This window comes from Zosterops lateralis (assembly GCF_965231275.1).
Source record: "Zosterops lateralis genome assembly, chromosome: 3".
Taxonomy (NCBI): Eukaryota; Metazoa; Chordata; class Aves; order Passeriformes; family Zosteropidae; genus Zosterops; species Zosterops lateralis.
In genome coordinates, this window is record NC_139764.1 from 44205381 (window position 1) to 44231238 (window position 25858).

At 39.5% G+C, this 25858-nt stretch overlaps 1 protein-coding gene across 1 annotated transcript in view; it reads right to left on the bottom strand.

Moving 5' to 3' along the window:
- Window positions 1-22895: 22895 nt before the first annotated feature.
- NID1 (nidogen 1) overlaps window positions 22896-25858 on the bottom strand; it is a gene marked incomplete at its 5' end in the record, with an annotated part of 42845 nt that continues 39882 nt past the window's right edge. Inside the window, one exon of the mRNA XM_083857474.1 lies at window positions 22896-24773. Coding sequence (XP_083713600.1) covers window positions 24652-24773 — 122 coding nt within the window. The 3' untranslated portion in view covers window positions 22896-24651. The remainder of the gene's footprint in view (window positions 24774-25858) is intronic.

A 25858-nucleotide genomic window follows, 5' to 3' on the forward strand; every position in this document is an offset into this window, starting at 1 on the left:
AGATTTCTTCTTTCTCTTCCCATATTCAGTGAAAAGTACTTACTTTATCCACAGGCTTTGAACTCTGTTTTTATTTACTGTGGACTACTAACTCTTCAGGTTTTACACATTACACAACAGATGGTCCTATTAAATGTGTTATGCCCAACAGTCTGAGCACTGTTAAATGAAAGTACGAAGGTCTCAGACAAAAAAATAAAAGGTAAATACACATGATAGGTAATGCTAGTAAACTTTTAGACATGGACTGATCACTGCACATGGAATTACATAGAATATTTAAGGAAGTAGAATAATAACCTTATTCTTCTAGTCAGTCAATTTCTGTAATGCATGGAGAGGCTGCAGCTTTATACTCCTGCTTCATAAAAGAATCACTCTGCAAGATATACTGAAAACAAAAATGTTATACATATTGATGCAAAAGAGAAAAGTATCATAACATATGACCCATGACACCATATATAACTTGACATGCATTAGGAAAACATGGTCTGAATCTAAAATGAATAGCTTCTATGCATGACTCCTGCAAATAGCACTTGAAATCATGACACAGACTGATTCAATATACATGAAATCCACCACCAGATCCTAAGAGTTGCCTTCTGTCTCTTTTCAACCAGACAAATGTCAGACTATTAGAAATCAGTGTTTTTCTGTTCTGGTGGAAGTACATAGACAGAGGCTGTGGCTCACAGAAAGGGAAAGCTTCTTCAAGCTCTCAACCATGCATTATAACATAGTCAGAAAAAAGATCCAAATGCTGAAAAAATATAAACAAAACCTTGAAATGCTCAGAAGATTTTGCTTTCACAGGTGTGACATGTTATACCAGTAAACATAATCCCCAGTACTCAGCCAGCCTTCTTTGAGAAGGTGCAGTGACTATGGAGAGGAAGTGTGATGGCTCTAGGCAGGTCACAAGTGCTAAAGATGCCATTATTTATCTGGTCTTAGGGATGTCCAAATTGAGAAGTAGTAATCTAGTTCTGCTTAATCTAATTACTGCTTAGATGTTGAATAAAGCCTTCCTAGCAAAGAAAAAAATATATTTTTGTGGTTTTTTCATACAGAGCAATAATCTCCCTCCAGCTCCATAGAGTTTACTGTGTAATTTTCTTCTGGCCATGATGTTTCTGTGGTGTGCACATATGCATGCTGACCATGAACTTGTTTTGTGTTATTCAACAGCATAAAGGGGGTAACAGCTCTCTTCTTTTTCACTTTTTATCTCTAGTAATGGGCACATAGAGTTGGACTATCTGTGAGCCAGCTTGTTTTCAGCCACAAGAGGAAGTAGAAGGAAAATTCTAAAGCAGGAACAGAGAACATACAGATAGCCAACTTCTACCACCCACTGTAGGCAATTTGATATAAGAAATCCCCCAAGACCATTGTTTAAATAAAAATATGTGAGTTCACAAATAGTAACTCTTTTCTTCATCTCTTTGTTTGCCCCATACCTGTGTATACTACCACTGAAATCTCCTCACTATTTTCAAGTAGATTTGCATGCACTTTCTAAATTGAGGTTTCAGATTAATATCACAGGAAATGGAAATTTTTGCATCTGAAGCAATAAACTAGATTTGAAGCAATGTATGAAAAATCCTAAAACTTCAGCTACCAGCAAAGCATGGTACTGCTCAGGAAGAAAGTTTTTCCCTAAGGTACTGAGACAAATTTTTAATGACACACATTGATGAAGGAAAAACCCCAGTGACTGAGTATATGAGTATTAAATGTATATCTGACAGCAGATATATGTAACATTTCTGCAGACAGAAATGTTATATATATTGTTTAAACCCATGTTTTCTGTTCAATATCATGGTTTTCTCCAAGAAAAAAATAAACTCTAAGGTATGATACTTGTTACAAACAAATTGTTAATAATTTTAGTTAGTAAAAATCATCCAAAGTCAATAAAAAACATTAACTCTTTTCCTCCCTAAAGATAATCAACATTCTATTAATATTTGGAACAGTACAAGGTAAATGTCTGTTTTCTTTTAAATATTAGAAGGATATCCAAATCTCTGAAGATTTCTCTGTTAAAGATGGTGGTGACTTCATTCCTGAATTTTTTCCATCACTTCTCAGAGTTTGTTAGAGACAAACATAGTTTCCCCTCTCTTTTCACAAGCAGCATGACAGTGATCAGCAACATGAGCAATCCACAGCCCTGGCTGCAGTGCAGCAGACTGTAAACAGAGGAAGCTGTTGGCAGTGGCTGACCTGACCTGAGGAGAAAACTTATGAGTCATGGAGCCTTTGTTCAATTGAAGATTAAGTTTGTATTCTGCATGGGAAGGATTCTCCCCCATCATTTGCCTCAGGAAGAAAACTGAAACATGAGCCTGTTGGAGCGTGAGCACAAGGAGAGGTCCTCGTGCAAATGGTTGTTTTGAGAAGAAATGATACCACGCAAAAGTGGTTGATTGCCAGATTTTTTGTCATCAAGAAATTGCTTTTTAGTGCTCAGTTTGACACCTCCACACACTTTTTAAAACATAGAGATTTAAATTTTCAGTTTTGCATTCTACATCTTGATGAATAGCTGCTTGACTCTTTTGTACTGAAAGTTCCCAGTTTCATTCTCACCGAAAATTACAAGCTCAGTAAATTATTTAAAGCACTAAAGTTTAGAAGACATAACAGAAGAGCTTTCTGATCCCTTCCAGCTTGTAGGAATTTTGTTTTTCCTGAGAGTTTGCTATCATCACGTTGGCCTGGAGCTCAGTAGTTCTGACAGACAAAGCCAGCAGAAGGAAAATGCTGAATTACCCAGACTAAGAAGTGGTGAATTTTTTTACCATTTCCAGAATTTTACTGTTAAATCAAACCAATTAGAGTAAGACAGTGAAAAGTAAGTGTTCATTGCAAGTCCCTTCAAAGCTGTCTGTATGTGTAGCCTGCCTAGAGATAGACACAAGTCTTTACAACCTGTGTCCTTCCCATAACACAGCAGAGTGCTGTGTGATTTATCTGCTGCCAGGTCTTAGGATGGAAACTTAGTAACAGGAGTAATTTTGTTTCTATACAGATAGCAGATACCTGGTGATACTTCCACAACTGTTAAAGGTTTCCCAGTACCCCAAAGCATACATTTTTTGTCTGTTTCCCTCTATCACTGGATGACTTCAGAAAGGTTGTGTCATGGGTAAGCAGATTTTTACTATACTACTTTTGAAGTCAGTTTTAGCATTTCCACTTTTCTCTGTGTAGAAATCACAAACAGCAAATTTCTACTAAAGTGTCTCATCCCCTCCTAGTTGAATTTTAAAAAAATAAAGGCCAGAAGATGAAAAGATCAAAAGCCTCCCATGCTTTAGGAGCTAAACCAGTCCCAGTTCCTAATGCTTAGGAGAGAAGATTTTAATAGAAATGAGTTATCCTCCATCCATCTTTTGCTGCTCCCCACTGTCAGGGATGGAACTGATGCCTTAAGTTTCAGCTTTCATAATTTCCATATTCTATACTGCATTAGTAAATAACTCTGAACTTCGTATAAAGTGTTAGCAAGTTTTCCTCACAGTTTAGTTAGACAAAATAATCCTTTTCCATCCTGAGAACCAAGGACACCATTGCAACTTCAGGCCCAAAGAGTATAAACAGCAGCAAATTGAGGAGAGCAATCTGGGAGGATGGGACTTCATAACCTGAAGCTGTAACTAAACAATTAACCCCAATATGTAAATGGATCAAAACTTACAAAAGTGTGAAAATTTGTGACCTGTGGTCCCTCTTAGGTCCATCTTGGGTAGAGCCACGGCCAGGCTCTTGTACTGCCCAAGGTGTATCCTTTTAAAGCCTTTTATAAATACCTACTTAATTCCTTTAACACTGTCAAGCCTCTGTTCCAAGTAGACTCCCTAGGCATCAGAACAACAGAATAAAGGGGCAACAGGACTGCACTCAGTATGGCAACACTTAGGAGAGGCTTTGCATATATATGAATTATGGTTTCACTAACAACTGATGCAAATCAGTGTCAGTGACATCATGCAGCCCTAAACGATGTCCATCAGACTGCCTGCAGACACACCATCTGTTCCAGTCGAGGGTGCTAGAGGCTCCAGTCAAAGCCTATTGAAGTTACTGGAAAGATTCCCTTGAATCTTTGCCTCTGTGACTCATCCGGAGCTTATACAATGCACAAAATGTCAGGCTCACAAACTGCTCTGTGCAAACACGGCAGCTAAAGCCTAAACAAAACACAAAGCAGCAGTCAGCCTCTCTCACATCAGCATATGCCAGGATTTGGTCTGCTAAAATCATTGCAGCTGCAGTTGTGTATTGCAGGAGTACACAAGAGGAGGATAAAAGTCTGAGCTGCTGCCTTTTACTGAGAGGACTTTAGGAGACAAGAGGCCTTTCTTAGGGCCAGAGGAATCAATTCTGCATCTTGAGTGATGCTGCCATCGGTGGGGATATGTGCCTAAAAGGTAAAGCGTGGGTCACAGTGCCTGAGTAAATCAAACACCACAGGAGAGGTGGGAGAAAAAAATCTCTGAAAAAGCAATAAGGCTGGGCAGAATTCAATGGCAGTGAGTAAAAGGGGAGGATGACATAAAAATAGCCAGCTGTATCTATAGATTTAACTTGGCTTTTCTAAGTGGAGACGACAGCGTTTTTCTTTCTCAGGATTACATAAAGGCGCCCACTTCCCTCCACGGAGCTTCCACTGAAGTCAGTGTGAGTCATTTGTGCAGGCTGCAGAGAAATACATTCCCAGGAGAGCTAATTATTGCATATATCACAACGAGCTTGCAGAAGAGGCTTTATAAACATCTGCCACTGTTTCATTAGCTCCAGTTGAGGAAACAGAACAACTGTCAGCCTAAATGACATGGTTTAGTATTTTCCACAAATTCTGAAAATAAGGCAGTGAAGGGCAAGTTCTGATAAGGCATTCAGTTTTCAAGTTACTTTCAGGTAAAATGTGTATTTTGAAAAGTGTGCTAATTTTTTCTCCAGTCCCCATTGGAACATGCAATTGTTAGGATCTCTTCTTTACTTTATGTAAAAGAAAAAGAAACAACCAAAAGCCCTCCCCCAAGCCCTGATTTACTCTTGGACTTGCATAAAACAAAACACTCTACCTGTGCTAATTGTTCAGCAGAACTCAATGAGGTGAGAAACATAAAATTTGAATTTGTAAATCCAGCAAAACAGAAATGATGTTTTATTAAGGACAATTCTTATGTGCTCCTCTCCATAAAGGATTCTATTGGCCTAAAATTTATGGCCTAAAAGATTATGACTAGCACCTGTCCTGTCTGCAAAGACTTACCTATATTATATTTATAAACCTTTAAAGTGTGAGTCTGCTTGTGATTAAGTCAAGATTTTTAAGTGATCAAATCCTCTTATTGATCTAGTACTGAACACGAGCCTTATGTATGGCAATTGGGATGTCTGTCTCAGAATTAGCAACAGCAGAAGCTCTGTGGCAATCCCAAACATTTAGGTCATAGAATAGATACAAAGTTTGTTCTTACTTTCTCATTCCAGGAGGAAGGCTGAGAGGCTGCAGGAAGGGAAAAGGAAAAGGACTTCAAAAATCAGAGAGATGGAAAGTGAGGGCAAAATCTCAAGCAGAACACCTAATCCTGAAATTAAACTCTGGGATTTGCACCAGAATCTTTCTGGATTAGTGGCTCTTTATATGCCTCATACTCAAGAAATCCCTTCTCCTGAGGGACTTTCCTTGGTGGGTGAGAAAAGCAGTTTGACATGATACTTTCTCCATATGGTTCACAACATACTGAGGCAATAACAACTCTCACTAGGTACAGACTACTGAAAAATAGGATTCTGATAAAAACTTGCACTCATTATCTTGTGAGGGTTAAAAAAAAATAAAATCTCAATAATAAATATTTAGCAAAAAATGAGAAAGGGAATAAGGATTATGTGATTTTTCCCAGGCTGACAATGATTCTCTTAGCTGATCAGTTGACTGATGAAGGCCTTCCTCATACACACTTCCATGATAATTTTTCAGAGGAAGTGCAGCTACACACCTGTCCCCTGTACAGCTTGTCTTTTAGGCAGTGTAGCCTCCCACAAGTGAAGCAGCCCTTGCTCAGCAGAGCAAGGCAATAGAACAGATTGACTGGCTCAATAGCTACTTAAAGAAATAATCAAGCTGATCTGTTTAGCTGTCATGAGCTTCAGCATCTGGACAGTTTTTATCTTTTTAACCCTTCATTGACTTTCACAAAGTAACAAAAGGATTCAAGGAAGAAATGCAGCAAATCTGGAACATGATACATGGAAAGAATAGAAAATAGCATCAAGGACTAAAATGACTCTGGATGCCATATCTTACTAAGAATTGTTTTGGACTGAGCCACATTACCTTGAAAAAACATAGAACTGAACAAAATATACTATTTGCATTTTGTTTTCTAAAACACACTCTCTGGAGTCCTTTCCATACCCCTGTATTCTGACTGTGTACCAGTGTAAGTGAGAAGTTACTCCAGAGGAACCAACTGATACTAACTGGAATGGGAAAAATGAGAATTAAGTTCAAAAAAGCAGTAGCTGTATGTACCCCTAGGGCGTCTCTAACACAAGAACTTATGGTGTGCTTCCAAACACTGTTCATGGGTGAGAATTTCACTCTACTTCCATTTTGTCACAAACTGAGAATCCAGCAAATACAGAGAGGCATTTTCCCAGTTCCAGAAAGGTTGCTAAGTTAGACCAGGTTTGGGCACAACTCAGATCTGGTTTTCTCCTTTAAATAATATTAGTAGGCCTAAAATATTCTCATTAAAAAAAAAATCTGGAACAAAACCTATAATTTTGCACTGTGTAGCAGGTATCTGGAACCCTTTGTTATATTTTTTTACTGCTTACCAGTCCACATACCTCAGAATTACCTGGAAAAACATTGGCATCATCTGGCCAAACTGGAAGAACTCCAAATCTTATCAAATATATACCACAGGCTGCACCTAGTATTTTACTTATTTATTGAGCTGGGATATGAAAATATTTAATCAGGGGAAAAAACACACTCTTATTGTGGTTTGGTCAGTTCAGAAATTACCAAGTCTATACTCACACTGCTCAAAGGATTGTCTGACGTGTCCTGTTTTAAGGGAAGACATCTCAAGCTGAATTTAGCTTTTTGTCCCAGTTATTATATTTTTTTTTTTCCCTGCAGTTTGCTTTCTCAGCAGAAGGAATGTAAAGACATAGGACACTGAACTGAGCTGGGCATGCCTGTGATGATGGGTGAAGGGATCAGTTGCCAAAAGCTTGTACGCAGTGCAGCACTCTTAGAGAACACCCTGTGTGTGAGTGCCACGCTGGGAGGCACTGCCTGGATGAGGCTTTTGCAGGACAAAGCACAGCATCAGGGGTCCACATGTTCAGAAAAAACCTGACTCATGTTGGAAGGAATGCAGAGAAAGATGCTGGGGATTTAAAACTATCTTATAGGAGGAGATTAAACCAGTTAAACTTGTTTCATTTTTAAAAGTCTGTGAGGCCATATGATTGTTTTTTGTAAAAACACTGGAAAAGGACACAAAAAGAGGGAAAGAAAGGCTTAAAAAATGGCATAATGTTGGCACAAGAACATATGGCTGTGAACTATATAAATTTAGGCTGGAGTTTGGGGATTATTTCTACCCATCAATAAAGTGATGCTCTGGAACAAACTTCCAGTCAGGAACAGTAACTGGAAAAGGCTTAATCAGTTTTAAGATGAAGCTTGATAAATCCTTTAAAAGGATAATAGGACAAGGCTGCCTACAATGACAGACAATTGGATTCAGTTTTAGAAGATTTCTCCAAGTACTAAGCTCCCAGACAATTGGTAAATGCTATATCGAATTTGCTAAACTCCATGCAATATTAAACCTAGAAATATATACTTAGTTCAGTTCTTGGCTTAAAAATATTGCTATTTCAAAGTGTCATATATAAAAAATATTTTGCATAGAGAAGGAAATTGAATGGCACAATAGTGCCGAGGCAGAATTATCTCTGGTTTCTCAATTTGTAACATCCCTTATTTCCAAATATTTGGATGATCCTATTATTGTAGTTAAACCTTCCATCATTATTTTGCAAGGTACTAGTAACTACCCTCATTATTTTGTGGCTATAATACAAAACACAAAGGGGTCAATTAATGCATTAATTAATAAAGCATGTTGTAATGCCCAGAACTACTCAGTGAGAAAGATCTTTTAAATCACTATGCTCAGAATTTGGAACCTCTCCTTGAAACACTGGAGTGGAAAAACAGCTAGGCCAGCTACCTTGGAGTTATTCAAGGTACCTACCTGGCTCAAGGGCCAGTGATGGCCCTCCAGAAGATGATGTTTTCAAATATTTTGGGTTTTTTTAAACTACATTGCCATTCAGTTGGCTCAACTACACTGCTAGCCTGACAATCCCTGCTTGTTAAAGGAAGGTGGATGAAAATCTTGGGAGTTTTGAAAGGCAAAGGCTCTCTAAAGGTGGGGTAACATTCATTACATCAGGTTCCTGATAAGCACAGTGGTCAGTCCTGAAATGGTGCCACAATTCCTCTCCTAAGGAAGATTTCGGACTTTTTTTCCCCTATGACTGGAACAAATTATAGGGGAATAAACACAAGAAAAAAATATTTTGCACAGGTTCAGTAATATCAGATGAGCCACAGATCTGAACCTCCTTTTACAGTCCATTCCAGTGGCTCCACTGTGGCCTGGCTGGCTGGTGGGCAGGGACTCCATGCTCTGCCAAGGCTGGGGGATGTGTTGGTAACCCAGGACACTGATGGCCTGACGTGGCAGCTGGTCCCCATAGGCTGCCAGGCAGATGGACTGACTGACAGGCAGAAGAGTGTGCTAGGAGAAAAACCAACATTTTGGGGGTTTTTGCTCATTTACTGCAATCAATTTTTACAATAGTTTGCTTTGTCAGAACGTTGTTTCCACAGGGAGCTGGTTAATGAGAGGATCACTAACTAGTCCCAATATTACTGCTGGCAGTTGCTGGTACAGAGCAAAAACAATGGGGGTTTTTTGCAGCTCTGAGCTCCTCTCTGCCTCTGTTCGTGTCCTCTCCTCTCTGTTTGGGTCTCTCAAATTGCCAATGTTAAGGTTCATTCATAAGATCTTTGTTAAAAAAAACTAAAAGCAATTGCTGCAATATATATTACTGACAGAAATGAAATAAACTCTATTTCTGTTGAGCTTTTCAGGAGATTCTTTTGTGAAGCACAGCATTGTCCAGGGAGTCATAAACTGAAGATTGCATAGGGCCTGGATGCCTTAATGCAGAGTCCTCTCAGTAGCACAATAGCTTCTGAGAGCTCTAAGACAGATGAATAAAATGATAGCAGCTTTCTCAGAACAGTTTTCCTGCAATAACCCACAAAGTCTGTCTAGTACAGTGCCAAGGGGTACCTTATCAGCATCTTTGGCCAGATTATGGCTTGTCTCTTTGTTCTGCTGCTCTTTTCTTGGCAATGGGAAGAAAAGGGTTTAATTCCCAGAGCTAGTGGTTCATCTTCTTTTGTTCCATGTTCTACTTACATTTTACTTTCTGAACCCCTCTGTACGTCCTGGTGTTACCGTTCAAACTCACATTTCACCACAGGTTCTGCAGGGAACGTGCAAAGTTACGTTCCTTTGTAATGAAGGAATCACACAGAAGTTCTGCGGGTCCAAAGCCTGCCCAGCTTCCCCCTGCTCCAAGCTCACCCTGGCCGCCCCTGCCTGAGATTTGACAGGATCCCGGCTGTGGAAAAGGCATTCTGTGTCCATACGCTACCACCTAGTGGTGCCTACTGCTCCTGCACAGAGTGGGACAGACTCCCTACAGCTTGCTGCCTTCCCAGGCTCCCAAACTTCACCTCACGGTGAAGTCTGGAGGAAAAGGCGTTGCTGTGGCCATCAGATTCCTGGGCACCTCCTGCCTGCCCTTAGGAGCAGGACCCTTCAGCCACTGGATAAAACCAACACAACCCAACCTGGGGGGAGGAAAGGAAGGAAGGAAAAAAGCAGACACTGGGGCACACCTTCAGCTGAAGAAAGAAGGGTTCCTTGTCTAACACAGCACCATCAAAGTTGTTCTACATCTACTCTTATTTTCAGGCCCTGCACTAGAAGGTGTAGAATACATATTAGGCAAAAGACACTGTAACATTTTAACCATTACACATTTTTGAAGACTTCAGAATGCTATGTTTTACTCTGATTCTATGCTGGCCCTCAGAAACCAGACAACAGGGGGTACTTAAAAATACTCCCCAAAATACAGAGGTGAATGTCCCACAAAAAGCAAGTGTTGCAGTAAGACAACATATTACATCCAATTCTGGTCCCTGATTTATCAGTGTGAATATGCCATTGGAGAGCACCTTAAATATTTCCTCTCTGACTAAAATTCACCCTCTTTGCTTTTTGTTTGCTAGTTTGCAGATTTTAGAGTTGAAAGTACAAAAGAAATGTTAATTATCCCACCAGCTTAAATATGTGGTGAAAACTTGCAATAGTGCAGAACTCTATCTAACCTCAACTTTCTTTGGAAGAAAAGTAGACAATTCTTTACAAAAGCTCTTGACATTTAGTTTTAGCTGATTTTGCAACTTAGCAGTTTTTTGTCAACCAAGGATCCAGTCCACTAAATGGGGATGGTATTGAAGTATGGGATGATTATTGTTTAGCAATCCTTTCTGTAATGTATTTCTAAAACCTCCTGTTGTCTCTACTATGTATTTCTTGTCCTTGTTTCAAAATCTTTCACAGTTCTAACCTAGCAAAAAGCTGATTTTCTACTTCTCTTCCTGTACTTTCACACTGCCCCCCAGGTTACCTCAGAAAAGCCTTCCTTTTGCAAGTCACTAAACCCACCACTGGTACAATTTAAAAGAATGCTGTTCCCTAATGCATCCTGCTAACTCCGACCCAATAACAGAGCTAAGCACTGAAGACAAGGGACAAAAGTTTTACCTGGTTTCTGTTCATGTGGCCCAGCTCCAGCCTGCTGTTTGAGCTCACCTACCTATCACACATCTTGTTTAAGCCTATGACCCTCCATAGATGGTGCTGTAATTTTTTCTGATTTATCTCACATGCATATACATAAGGGCTAGAATTTAAACCAAACCACATCAGACAAAGCGCCTCATTGCCTTAAGTTTGAGAACCTTTTTCTAGGCAGCAAAGGTATGCTGACAAAGCCTTTTCCCAATCATTAGTTTAGGGAAGGGCTGTGAAGAGTTCCATTTGTTCAAAATGCACAAGGGCCCAAAAATTTCCCATCTCCTGCTCCTCCATCTTCATGAGTTTGGACTTAGCCCCACAACCTGCATGAGAGCTTGTTCATTCAGGGATCTCTTGTGTCTAAGTGAGGAACAGACAGACTTTCTGAGTAGGCAGCAGAGCTCTGGCTCATGCCTGTCACTGCAAATGGAACAGCCATCGTGGGCAGATTGATGCAGCCTTTCTCCACCTGCACGTCCTCATGTTAAACCAAGGGTCTAGCCATCCTGGTTCTGACAAATGGCATTTCTGTAACCCTTCTCATACTCATGGTCTAAAGCTGATCCTGGCAACAAACCCATGGGGTGAGGAGCTATTATTTTCCTAATTTTAGAGCAAAATAAATGAGCAAGTCACATTGTCTTTCTGTCTCAAAACTATCAACAGAAAATGCTTGAATGCAGGGCTTTGTGTTTCAGCTTTGAACGTGGGATGCTCAGCACTCTCTCCCTCACTTGACTTGCATAAGAACTAAGACACATAATATTTCTGAAACTGCCAATTATTTCTTTTCAAGCCTGTAAAAGTTTCACCATTCACAGCTTGCAATTCTGCACACCATTCAAGCAGAAAATGCACCCACAGGAGACTACAGAGCAAAGCAGAGGAATCAGACAGATCCTTATTCAACCCCCAACAAATGCTACAAAACTTTAACCCATGTGATGACCCCCGACCTCTAACTCTAAAAGGCACTAACCACCAAACTTTTCTCCTCTCTAACGACTTCTGCTCAGTAGGTGCTAGTACTCTTAAATTCAGAGAGGCTACTTTTAATCCATAATTGAAGTATGATATTTGTAGCTCACACCTGTGCCTTAAAACTGTTTCCCCAGAGCTGTTAGCGCTAATAAATCACAGCTTCCCACAAATCCGAGTTCTTTCAAATAACAGGGATTGCCAGCAATTTAATCTCTGTATCAGATCAGTCTGCTCATTGAGCTTCTCAGCTAAAGGCAGCATCAGAGACAACTTGCAAGAGCTGCACAAAACCAGGCTGCTGCCAGGAAGGGAGGATGAATTTAGGGCAAGCTTCCTGATGTTGGGCTAGTTACATGGATCTCAACTTTACATGTGGATCATTACAGACCCTGGATAATGTAGGACTACATCTATTGAGATTTCTTGTATAGGATTGTTGATGCAAGATCTCACATTTCTTCTGCTTTTATGTGCATAACCTGCCTAATACTTTTACTTCAAGACAGAAGTTCATGTCTCAAGTTTTCTGTGCATAGCCTAAAGCTCTGGTAAAAGATGAGGGTCTTTTCATGAAAGAGAATGAGATCCAGCTGTGAAGTTTCAAATTTCAGCCCCTCTTCAAACATGGAATTTGGAGTGGAGCTCACAGTTCCTAAATTGCACTTCCCTGTTTGGATGCTGTAAATTAGCTGGTCTGTTCTTTGGGAGAGCTCTTTTTTGTTCTCAGCAGCTCTGCTATTAAATGCCAATTTAAGACATTTAGGCTTCCAAGCAGTGACCTTGTCTTTCACTTAGGTCTTGAAGAGAAAAGGATTGTCATGCAACAAAGTAAAGAAAATACATTGCTAACAGGGGACATCAATTTGTGTTGGGAGACAGGTCCAGTGGGAATGGCATAGACTTTGTATCTGTGCTTGCAAGACATATGTATTTTAGAGAGGAAAGGGATATTTCAATTTTACTATTCTTCACTTTTACCCTATTCTGACAAATATTTATCCCTGAGACCTTGCAGACCTCAAGAAAAAAAGTACCAAGTACTGTTCTCATCTTTAGTAACTTCTAGCAGTACACAACAACTCTGAATAATGAAGGCTGAGATTTGTTCTTTATTTTGTAGTTCGGCTTTATTATGCTAAGGAAAGACCAAGACAAGGAATCTACACTATCAGCCAAGGACCTCCACAACTCATCCATCATGCTGTGTTAGCCAAAAGAAAATTAGTTACTCAATATCTTATTTGCAGTGTACAAGCAAGTAAAAAAAAAAAAAAAAAAAAAAAAAAAAAAAAAAAAAAAAAAAAAAAAAAAAAAAAAAAAAAAAAATCTTGTTTACAAAAAGCAGGCAAATGGACTAAAGCCTTAACAAATGTTTGCTTGCATAAAACATATCCAAAGTAAACACTGAATTGTCTTTTACTTTTTAAAGACACTGCACTCTTCAATAACCTCAGAACAACTAATACATGACGTTTTAAGCAAGTATTAGGCAAAACATGTGTTGCAAATACTAAGCAGTACTTTCTTTGCCAAGTTTTTCTAAGTACTGCACTCAGATAGTTCATGCTTTTAAATCAGAGCAGACAAAAGAAAAAACCCAAAACCCCACACCAAACCCAACACCGAACTCACACCCAAATAAAAATCCTATGCACACTTAGGAACCAACTGGTTTTAAATGCTTTACTGAATTCCACATATCAGACTACTCCTAATCAAGATACTGATTGATCACATGCATTAGAAAATAATTTCAAATTGTAAATACCCTCGTGGGGGCTACAAATTACTAATAGATTATTTGTCAGGAAGCTGACATTTAATTTCCTGAGTTTTTAAGTTAGTACAACAAGCAAATTTTTTGTCTGTGAACACAAAGATCCTCAGAAAAAACCTGAACACCGTGAGCATTTGAATAAACCCCAGAGGAGGGATCAACATGATTGTAATCAGAATATTTTTGATCTTCTGCCACTAGATGGTGTCCGGTTACCTGAGCTGTAACCACAGCTGCATTAATCAAAAAACAACCTTCAGACTCTCTGAATTCTTGTGCTTACAGCTTTTGCTGATATTTTGGGTAAGCTATTTTCAAGGGAATTTGGCTTTTCAAGTCTTACTTTTGATCTCTGCATGGTCTTTTAAATGGGAAAAGATGAAGTCTTTGATGAGGATTCTTGCATAAACAGCAGCAAAGAACTACAGAGCACCTTAATTGCAATCAACAAAGTGTGAGCCAGCAAACTTGAAGCAAGGCAAAATATCTTTTCCAAAATTAAGGTGGAGAACAAAAAGGAGAGGAATGCAAAGTCCAGAGGGCAAAAAGCAGCACCACTGTCCAACTCAGCAAGCACCGAAGCACCATAACCATGAAACTACTTCACTTGGTGCTGAAGGAAAATTAAACCCTTCCTGTGTGTGTTGTGCAGCTTGGTATTTGTGGTGTTTTACCTCTCCTTTGAGAGCCACTGCAGAGCAGTTGAGAGGAAAGCTGCAAGAAAAGGAAAAGTATCAGAGCACGAAAGGAATATGGAGTCCAGGCTTGAATGTGTAGGGGCAAAAAGCATTATCTGTTTTACCTGTATAATTAAACACAAGGACAAACAGAAAACTGCAATGTTTCCCTCTGTTCCCAGATCTGCTAATAAATAAGGCACCAGGGGGCCTCAGTTATTCACTAGCAAAAAAACCACGGCACATTAACTCTTTACTTGCTGAATTAATACACTTCAAAGACTTCATTTAAGAAAGAGAGGAAAGAAAGAAGCAACAGAAAGGAGCATTAAAATCCAGCTACGTAGAAAATGGCAGTGAAATTATTAGAAAATGTGACTCGAGCTCAGTTTTGCTGTTTGCATGACAAGTTTCAAAGTATGGTTTCATGGTGGAAAAATAACAACCCCCCTTACTACTATCAAAATGGGGGATGGAGTGATTTAAAATTGAATTTTTAAAAATTGTGTTTGAGACCCTTTGATTGGCTCAGGTGTTGAGGGTGTTTGGAGTTATCTATGCTGTGTATGAAGGAAGTCAAGTCAGTGATGAAACTCATGAGCTCAGGGCTGTTTAGCCATAATTTAAGAGCCCTCTTTGAGCTGTTTCTCAGTGATACTGCACATACAAGCACAAAGCAGACTCTTATTCTGTAAGAGTATTACAAATCAGTGCACCCACCACTAGTTGTTTTCACTGATGTCAGTCAGGTTGCATGTAGTCTCTCCCACACATCTGGAGCTTGTAACTTAGCACACTTGAAACCATTCAACAGCTGCCTGGCAATAAGATTAATTCAAAGTAACATTTTTTACAGAATAACTTCAAGTTTACTTTCTTTTTCTTCTCTAAACCACTAGAATTACAGCCATTGGAGCACTGTAAGGAGACTGCACAGAAAAGTAATTGGGTTGTGGGATCTAATTACAAGCAGCCTAAAAAAGCCCCAAACCTTCTCTGATGTCCAGTCTATCTTCCATTTGAGGCAGCTGCAGCTGGATGCATCTTGGGAGTTCAAGGCAGCACACTGATCCAAGATACAAAGAATAAAATATTGTTCTCTTGCACAACTCTGGGAAGCTTCTCAAGTCACGAAAACAAACAGAAAACTGAAGGCTCTCCCTTTGGAATTATTAATGTGTCTACCCACCTGAAATGCTGAATAAGAAATTACTGTAATTTAAGTGATACCAGGCAGTTTTGCATTAAGAAAATTATACCTGAACCATGTGCAATATTATGGCTAACTTGAGGATGACAAACTGTAGTTAGATGGCTATTTAGCTGATTATAGTAATACAGTACTTAAAATTTAAAACATTAGGTTTGTTTTACAACTTGATGGTGTACATTGGCAGGAAGGAATAAATTCTGAGACCTGCCTGAAGGTACACTGCAGTATTTTGCTGCTGAGTGTTTTAGTATCTCATCTCTGGACTGGCTGTCTTTTAAACAATCCATGAGAGCAATGGCAACCCAGAGCAGAACAAATGCAGAATCTGAAATACAGAGAGATACAGAATATAAGAGATGTCACTTCCAGCACAGCCTTCTGTGATACAGCAGTAGTTCTTAATTTTTCAATTCCATGATTATACTTCAGATTTCTATATTAAAATCATTATTTTGTTCATATTATGCCTTGTTAGTAATTGAAATGACAGAATCTTTATTTAAATGTGTTTCATAAGGCTCCCTTACCTGTGACAACATTAATCCTGACTTTACTTCAACATAATATCAATCATTTGGATGCTGGTCCTTCTTGTCCTACTGATCTTTTAAGAAAACACTTAGCCCCCATCCTGCATTTGCAGCAAGTGTATCTTTGCAGCAAATTCTGAGGGCTGTGTGCTCAAACTTCATGATTCAAGACTGCAGCCTGACAGCTGAGTTGCTAACCTGATACCTATGTTAATAGCCTTGCTTTTAACCACCTAAATTTTGGAAATTTTCACATCCCACTAGTGAGTTTGAAGTTGCTAATGTTGCTTCATGCCAAATATTTATAAGCAGTCAGTAATTTGGCACAGAATATCTCTTGACACTAAATAACACTGTTAGCCATCACTGTTCAGTGAATTGCACAAAAGGAATGAGGAGCAGATCCAGAAAGGATCTTACTCAACATAGATGTGGCATTGAGACCTTCATATCCCCTCCCGCACAGTCACTAAAAGGTCCAAATTTCACCTGGTGCATACCCAGCTCAATAGTCTGACCCTGTCTAGGGCCCAGCATAACTTCAGAGGAAACATCTCTCTGTGTGTCTCACAGCATTCTTCTCAGTGAAGCTCCCTCTAAGTACTCATGTCTTCCTGTATCCAAAAGCCTTTCAGCTGCACTTTGACAGTGGGAAGACTCCTGTGTTTATGTTAGTCCTAAAGTTTGGTGGATTAATTCCCCTCTCACATGGGGTATGAATACAGCTCTCATTTTCCAGGGCTTCTTTCAGTCCAAGGGCTTTCAGGGGAGAGGGGTTGTAGGTCTAAGAAATCATTAGCTCTAAGAATTCAGCCAGGACTAAAAAATGCACAAATAGTTAGTGTGTTGGATTTGGGCTCCTACAAGACAGAAATGCCAAGAGCCACAAAGAATAACATACTTTCAGAACAACCAGGAAAAGACAAGATACCAATTATCCCAGCTTCCAACATACATACTCCCTAAATGAAAGCTTAGTGTAAGTCTTCTACCACCTAAAGAAAGGGCATAGAACCAAACCTTTTTGGGGAAATGACAAGAAGCCATGGCCACTAGTCACATTAGAAGAAATTCCCATTGGACTTGGACTTCAACACTGAAGTGGTTCAGGGCTGAGATGTTGTCAAGAGAGGCTGTTGCATCTCCATCTTTTGGGATTTCAGAAGCTGACTGGACAAGGTCGTAAGCAATCTGTGTTTAGATGGAAGTTGTACCAGCTTTGAGCTGAAGACTTGACATATTCCAGAGCTTCCTTACAATCCAAATTTCTCCATGAATTTTCTAAGAATGCATATAGTTAACAAACTTGAGAAATAGTATCATGTATGTTGGTAATTTTATTTGCCTTTTGGAGTCAAGGTTATTGAGGGTCATGTGTATAAAAGCTGTGGTTCTAGAAGAAAAAAATATTCTGGATAAAAATCTGTGAAATAAACTCTTCCTGTGTGTTTCTTAACTGTTGTACATTTGTTGCTTATTAAAACAATGTCTGAAGGAGGGTTTTTTATAGAAGAACATGCTCATTCTCCTTTTATGATTCTTCATTAAAATAAAAACCAAGCTCAAAATGAAAGAAATAAGAATTGCATAACTGCAGGAACATAAATTTGTCACAGCACCAGAGAGAATGAAAATGAAGCTAAATTTTCTTGCTCCACTAGTAATGGAATACTATTTCAGAACAAATATACAGTTTACAGAGGTTTTCAGACCCTAATGTCATTTCTCACAGGCAGTCAATCTAGCAGACAAACTAAGAAACAGACAGACAAATAGGAGTTCGACCAAGTTAACCTTGAAAAGTGTGGATTCCAGGGAACACCCAGTGAGGACTGAACTTTCACAGGGAGCACATAAATCCCACAAGAGAAGCAATTTCCTCCTTTCTGTCTTAATCAATGGGTAGAATTAAAAACATCTTTACTGGCAAATTTCAGAGTCCAGGTCCATAAAATTAATCAGTAAAACCTAGCAGAGTGCCTGATATCACAGGCAGCTAGGGTAAAGCACATGAAGACCACAGACATCTATCATTACTGAAAGTTTTCCTGCCATGACTGAGCACAGACACGTCTGTTTGGAGGAGATACCTCATATCAAATGTTTTTGGCCCAGGAACAAGCACACTTTATTTAAGAGATGCAAGAGGCCATATCAGACATCATCTTCTGACTTATTAGCTGGGTGCAGCAGTACAGAATCTAGCAGACATGCCAGGATTTAGGCTGAAGCACCTATAAAGCAAAACCCATGGGTTCTTCATGTTAAGATCAGATAAAAATGCCAGTGTGGCCTATCAGCACAGAAATCTAGTAACAAGCAATATAAGCACAGAAATTGATTGAAGTATATCAGCCTTTTACTGCTTTGAAGAAATCAGTGCCATGTTTGCATTGTCACTTGGGAAGCAAAAGCCTAGAAGAGGACGAAATGTGTGCTTTGCCATATCCCATATGTGTATGCTTGAAATGACAATAGACTACTAAAATAAATTATTAATTACATGGTGCAATCACTTAAAAATACATAAGATACATTTTCTCAAATGTTAATCACTAATAAGACAGCCTGTAATACAACGCAAGGGGATAAATCTCATGCTTACAAATGCAACAACAGAGATGTCTGGATTCAAGCTTCTGGATAGGTTTACCAGCTTCTTAGCACACTAACACTTTGCTGCTGTTTAGTATTAAAGGAGGTCCCTGTAACACACTTGCTGTACAGCTAATGTGCACAGAAAGCCATAGCTAGGGGATCTAGTCCTGGAAAAGGTGGTACAGGTGGGTATTACTTGTGAGTACCAACTTGAGGGAGCAGCTGCACCATGAAACACCAGCGGTGACTCTCCAGGCTATCTGGGGATGTGTCAGAAATGGGGAAAATTATGCTTGGCAGCATGCTCTCCCTCTGTTGGGAGCTGGATGGACTATTACTGTCTTCTGCCTCATCTGGTTAGATGTCTTATCTGCATAAAGTAGGGAACAGAGATGCAAACAACAAAACTTCCTGCTCTTGGGTTTTGCCCTCAAACAGAATAGGATCTGGAATCAACAGTGCCTGAAGTGCCTGGGATAGTATGGTTCTAGTGGGAAGGGAAGAGACTGGAAAGGTTTCTGAAATCCAGTGTAACACAGTTACTCTGCAGGTTAGTCTTGCACCCACAGCACACTACTGGACTGACTGAAGACCTCAAATACACAGTACAACCATCATCTTGCTAATTGCTTACCCCACTTCCCAAACTTCACACACTTTTGCATCCATTGCCATAAAACCTTCAGTTGCCTTCCACATTTTCCCTTTCACTATAACCCTGGGAACTTCCTCAGAAGATTTCCCCATCGCTGCTGTGCAAGTTGCTGGGTGAGATCCAGAGGTTCCATGTGCTGACTGAGATCTGTACAGCCAACCATTCTCCTCATGTCAAAGGCCCTGCACTACACAGCTCCTCGGTGTGCTTTCTGTGTGTTCCAGACACCCCATGGAGTAGGAAACACTGCCTGCCTGGAGTGAGTAACACCACCACAAAATAAATGGATTCTGATGGATACTGAAGACTAAGAAGCCAAAGGCTGAAACACAGCATCCTGGTTATTTGAGGGAATGGCAGTTTGTCCCCATTCATCAGCTCCAGAATCCTTCTGGTCAAAACCCCCATTAAGTTACTGCAGTCCCATCTGCTTTGCCACAAAGCAGCAGGGAAGGTCACTCACTGCATTCCACTGCCAGCCAAGCCTTTTGTTTGTCAAGCACAGCTCCAGACTCATCAATATGTGCATTTGTAGGATGCAATATACTGACCTTTCACCAATTTTACTGCCACACTATCCTAAACTTATAAATAAGATAAAGAACAGACTTCAATTAGACTGGAATTTAAACAAAGAAAGTGATTCAATCAGTTCACAAACAATCTCCTACCACATCCCCAGCCTGGGATTCAGGTTCTGGAGGTAATATTTCATTCTTACAGACAGGCCAAGCAGGGGGCTTCTCACAACTGTATTCCCTATAGCCATATGTGTTTCACATCCTGTTGGCTTTTTTTTTCTTCCCCAGCAGATTCTCCAAGAATACGTTATGAAATACTACACAAGCCCCCCCAGTTTGCATTTAACCATAGGTTAAACTGATGCATTGTGACACTGCCATGGAGGGGCCATTATCCCCTAGTAGTGATCTGTCATCCTTAATCATATGCTGGCAAGTTAAAAATCTAATGTGTTGTGACAAAACTGTGCAAGTGGATAACTGCAGAATAAGCAGTTTGTCAGCCTGGAACAACACACTGGTCAGGATGCTTCAGGAAGCCACACTGGATTTTTACCACTAGGAAGGTTATTTGCAAGTTAAAAAGTGAGTAAACTTGGGGCTTTCAAACACCCTTCAGATGTAAAGGTAGCCAAATCATCCAATTAAGTCATAAGGAAGCCACTCCTACTTTCAGTAGTTTCACTTTTTGTTACTTATTACAAGATTGGAAAACATAATCAATAATCTTACCAGTAAATATTTTCATGTGTGCTAGAAGATTTAAATGGACACATTTAAGAAAACATTTAACTTACCTCTGGAATAGCTCTAGGAAGTATTTTGTCTTTTGTTTAAACATTAAAGCAATTGTTCTTCATTCCTGGAAAACTTGGGAATCTACAGATTTTTGTAGCAAAAACCCCATGAACTGCAGTTACACAGAATCTTTTCTTCAACCAGAGACTGATATGACTACCAATCCCAGTCTATTATAAGAAAAAAAAATTAATAATCAAATAAAACATCATATTTTCCATTACCTCTTTAACCGCAAACATAATGGAAAAAAATGTCTGAAATTTACTTACTCTTGAGGTGAGTCTAGAACAGTCAAACAAGTAAAAGTTAGAAAAAGGACAGAGTAGGTGAATTAGACCCAGGTCAACAGGAGAAAACCCTGTCTTAGAGAAAGATACCATTAACTCCCTAGGATTAGAAGAAGGAAACTGAAAATTCACATTTTCATCATCTAAAATACTTGTGAACGTTGAAGTGAAAAAACACAATAGACACAGGAAGAATATCCTCAAGTGGCTAATGCTAAATATGTCATCAAAAGTTGACATTCCTGGCCAGACTGTGATTAAAACAAGGAACTTAACACTACTGATCATTTTAGAGGCCAAAGATTTAGCAAGATTCAATGAGAAAGCTACAGGAATACAGAACTCTGGAGTGCCAGCACGCAGAGAACACCCAAGCACTAGAAGCTTAGCTGGCTGTTCAAGGCAAGCCAGTTAGCAAAAGGTGTGAAGAAAACTTGAGGGAACTTCAGTAGAGGCTCATCCTCCAACAGCTCTGTGGGGGGTTCTCAGTGAAGGCAGCCCTTTTTCTCTGCTGTTAAAGGCTGCTTTAAAGCTGTGGCTCTCACCCTGGTCCTTGCCTGAGCTGTGCCACAGGCAGGCACTCCATTGATTCAGGTCCTGGCCAACTTTCCAGTGTGGCTGTGGGCCTGCCTCACCACTGTGCACGTGGCTGGCAATCGCTGATCCTGGTCACTGTGCCCAAACCTGATCATGATCCATGATGCTGACTCAGTTTCCCAGCCTGACATCAGACCTACTCTTTCCACTGCAGATTTGCTTGGTGTTCTGGTTCCTTGGCTGAACCCAGCTACCCTCACTGGCACTGTCTGCCTCACTTGGGGTACACTGGGCTGGATACTGGCCTCCCTTCCCTGAGGGAACAGCTTTGCCTTAGGTGAACATTGGCACTGAGCTACAACAGTTGAAGTTAGCAACAAGCATTAGCTGGGAAACAGAACATCATGCTAGAGGTTTTTTAAAGTTCCTCATTTCTAGAGACTGGAATGCTGAAGTTGAGCAAACTTTGAGGTTTTGCAAATTTCCACCTCTACACCACTGACAGGGATCTGCTGAAGCTTCCCCTCATTTAGTGCTACATATTCCCAGATACGATACCTGAGTTCCTCAGTCTAAAAACTCAGTCCACATAATATTGTTTCTCTCTTTGTGCTACAAAGACTACTCAGAAGCTCACTTATCAACACTAGAAGTTCTGCTGAGGTGTATTTTCCTTGACATCTTTGTCATTGCTGATTGATTTGCATAGAATTAGCTGACTAGTGTTTAGTAAATTAATAACTATCCTAATGCATTAAGAGGAACATTGTATTGATTCAAATTAAAAAAAAAAAAAAACAAAACCAAAAACATAAATCAGTGCATACAGTCCAATTCCATGTGCAGTCCCCAAAACAGATCACCAACAATCTCCTGCTGTAACTCCAAATGTCAGTCTTTGGATCCCAGTAGTATTCTCCTTGCAAAGCACTCTATCACCCAGAAACCCAGTACTGGGGCATTTTTGAGCATAGGGATAAATTCTACCCCTTTTTATTCTTGTCCTTGTTTATATTTTCCCTGTTAGAAGTCTGAAGTATGGGATAACTGAATTATGCTTACTTGACAAAGGTAAACAAGAATTTACAACCGGCAAAAAGACTGAGCCAAAAGATTGAGCCATAAGAGAGTGCTTGTGTTCATCAAGCACTCTCATGTAAATGTTTTGAAGTATCCTACTGCTTCCAGAATATAAAACCCCAACAGTAGTTCCCCCCCCCCCATAATGCTGCATCTTGGAAGAGAAGTACCATCACTAGAGTTAGCTAAAACCCAGAACACAACAAGAAAATATATTTGAGACAACACATGGTTCTTCTTCCAGAGGCATGACATTCTTTTTTATAGAAAATAAAAACCAACCATTTTTATTGACTGTACTGTAGATACCTGTACAGAGTGTAAACTTTAATATTTCACCAGATATGTGAATACTTCTGGAGAAAGAGTTATCAAGCACCTTCATTTCAACAAATTTTTGATATTTACAGTAAGGAATACCTGATTAAGTGTATGAATAGAATGAATTAAAAGTTATAAAAAGTTACACAAAAATATCTTAAAAATGTTTATATGTTCTGTTATTTTATGATAAATATACAATTAAAGAGGAAGATGTCACTCAGTTAAGACTCAGAACTGGCTCTGTTTAAAACTGTCACTGTTGTATCTGAAGAGGGAGTAAGGAAATGGGGATGTTAGCTTACTGCTCTGATCATGACACAGTGAAATGTGCTCTGGCAGGAGCCTCAAAAGCCCTGTTTTGCTCTGCCACAGGTTGGTTTGCAGGCAAGCTTCCTTCCCAACACAGTAGGGAAACCAAACCTCACTTCTGGATTTGCACTGTTAATTTGACATATAAGTATGCACTTAGATTTTCCCTCTCCAAACTTACTGGTGATGATGAAAATATCAACTTCACTTTGATTTTCAGAACACCATTTTTGCTGTTACTGAACACTGGCACATAAATGGGGCACCACTGTATTTTCTTCTTTTAAACACCAAACCAGAAGTGAGCTCTCTGAAAATCAGATTTTAAATGCCATTGTTTCTTATGGTCTACAAAAAAGCATAGCATGGTTTGCTAAAGAAGAAAGATTGCTAAAATAGAATTCAGAGACCACTTTGAGGCTTATAGAATCAAACGTAGAAATACTATTTTAAAACCTCTCAGAAAACAAATGTGACTATCTCTTTAAAACCCACCTGTCTCCCAATGAATCAACATCCATTCTTTGATGACCTATCAGCAATTGTTCAAAATATCTAAATTTAGTTTAGTGGTTTTTAGGGAACTACTCAGGAATCCACCTCAAACAGAAAAAAGATAAATCTCTTAAAACCTAACAAAAACTTTAAATATATCCACTAAACAGTGTTGATTATAACAAATCATGTAGTTTAGGAAAGGATCACCTGAGCCAGAGTGAGAATTATAATCCTTACAACACATGGATAAAGTACTTCTGTAGTACAGAAGTCAAAAGCTGAGATTCAAGTTTTTGAAGTGAAAGAACTGGTAGTGAGAAGGAATGTGGTTGGGCAGTAAATATGTGCTATTACTGGGTATTCCCTCTCATCTGTTCATCCTTGGGACTTCCTGATTGTTTCTCAGCTAGAGATAAGCCCAGTTACAAATCTGACAGGCTAAGCATACCACTTCTGCAGAAAACTGCTGCACATCCCAAGGTACAATTCAGGCTCAGGATTTGAGTAGTTCCATTCTTGTTACTTTGTTCTGTGTTTTGTTGCTTCAATTTTGCACATCCTCCTTGTCTGTGGCAGATGCAACTAAGGCCTCCACATTTACCTTTAAAAGCAAACAGATAATTTTACAAGGAATAAGGTGAAGTTGGACCCAACTGGGCAGCTGTGTCTTACTTTAACTGCTACAGAAACAGCTTCTCTGTATGTGTGTGTGTGTGTGTGTGTCTGCATATGTGCATTGTGGCTTGCTGTTAGCAGCATGGAGCACTTATCTTTAGGGCCTGACTGTGTTGATAGGAGTGAACTGTTTACAGCACATTTCCAAAAGGTGTCTGCTGCTCTAAAGCTTATTTTAACGCTCAGTTTCTCTCTATACAATCTACTCCAACTGTGTTGTCAGGGCAGCGGCAGGTACGGCCTCCCGGGGTAGCCAAGCAGAGGTGAGTACAACCACCATTATTCACCGTACAGTAGTTATGTCCTGGAAAAAAAACAGAGATGCAAAACCTCAGAGAAAAACAAATGCAAACCCACAATCTGAAACAGACATGACACGTACAAGAGATGTTAAGATTTATGGCTACACTAGGGAAACAAGCCATAATGAGATTAGGAGTGGAAGAAAACTATGCTTTGGGGAGATAAGAGTCACCGTATCCCTTGTGTCAACTTGACATTTGCATGAAAGAAAGATTAAGATATCAGAGTGAAAGAGGCAATGTGAATCAAGTGGGCTGTTCCTAAAATACCCTTCATAAAACTGGCCACATGTCCACAGGTATCAGAATGACAAGAAGTGAATGAGTAAATAGAGAAGGGCAAAGTGGGGACAAAGTCCAAATGCTACAGAACATCATCCTCAGATACCAACCATGCAGAGGAATGATCCATAAAAACAAACAAACACAAATAAATTGGGTGGTTGGGGAAATGCTAACATTAAAGAGTAAAATGAAAGAGAAATCCAAAAAGCAGTGGATCAGAGAGGAAAGGGATCCATCCAGAAAACCACTTGAAACAGACATAAGACACAGAAAGAAATGACACCAAGGTTCTGAATATTATAGGTATAAGCATATACTCAGAGCACACAATGTTAATTTTACACTGCCTACCAAACTGGGTCTGTGACTTAACTAGTAATAACAATATAACTGATTTTTAATTACAATATCTGCATGTATTTTTAAGCTCTGAGCCAAAACTTCCACTAAATTACTTTTTATTGCATATATTAAGTAATTTGAAGAGAAACTATTGTAAGCTTTTTTTTCAGTCCCAAAGGAAAATAGCACAACTCCCGTAATTCCAGCCATATTGTAATAAAAAACAGCAAATGATTCTCCTGTGATTTGCTAAGAATGATGTAACTGCATGATGATAGTGCTTCACAAAACCCAAGTTATACTTCAAGGGTATCAGCTTCTTCTCTTCCTCTTTTCAATAGTGAATCTGAAAAACTTAACATCCAACAGAGCAGAAGGGACAGCTCAGTCCTCAGCTACTCTACTACCTGCTGTTTTCTGAACATTCCATTTTGAAAAACACTGGATCTCATTAAGGTCA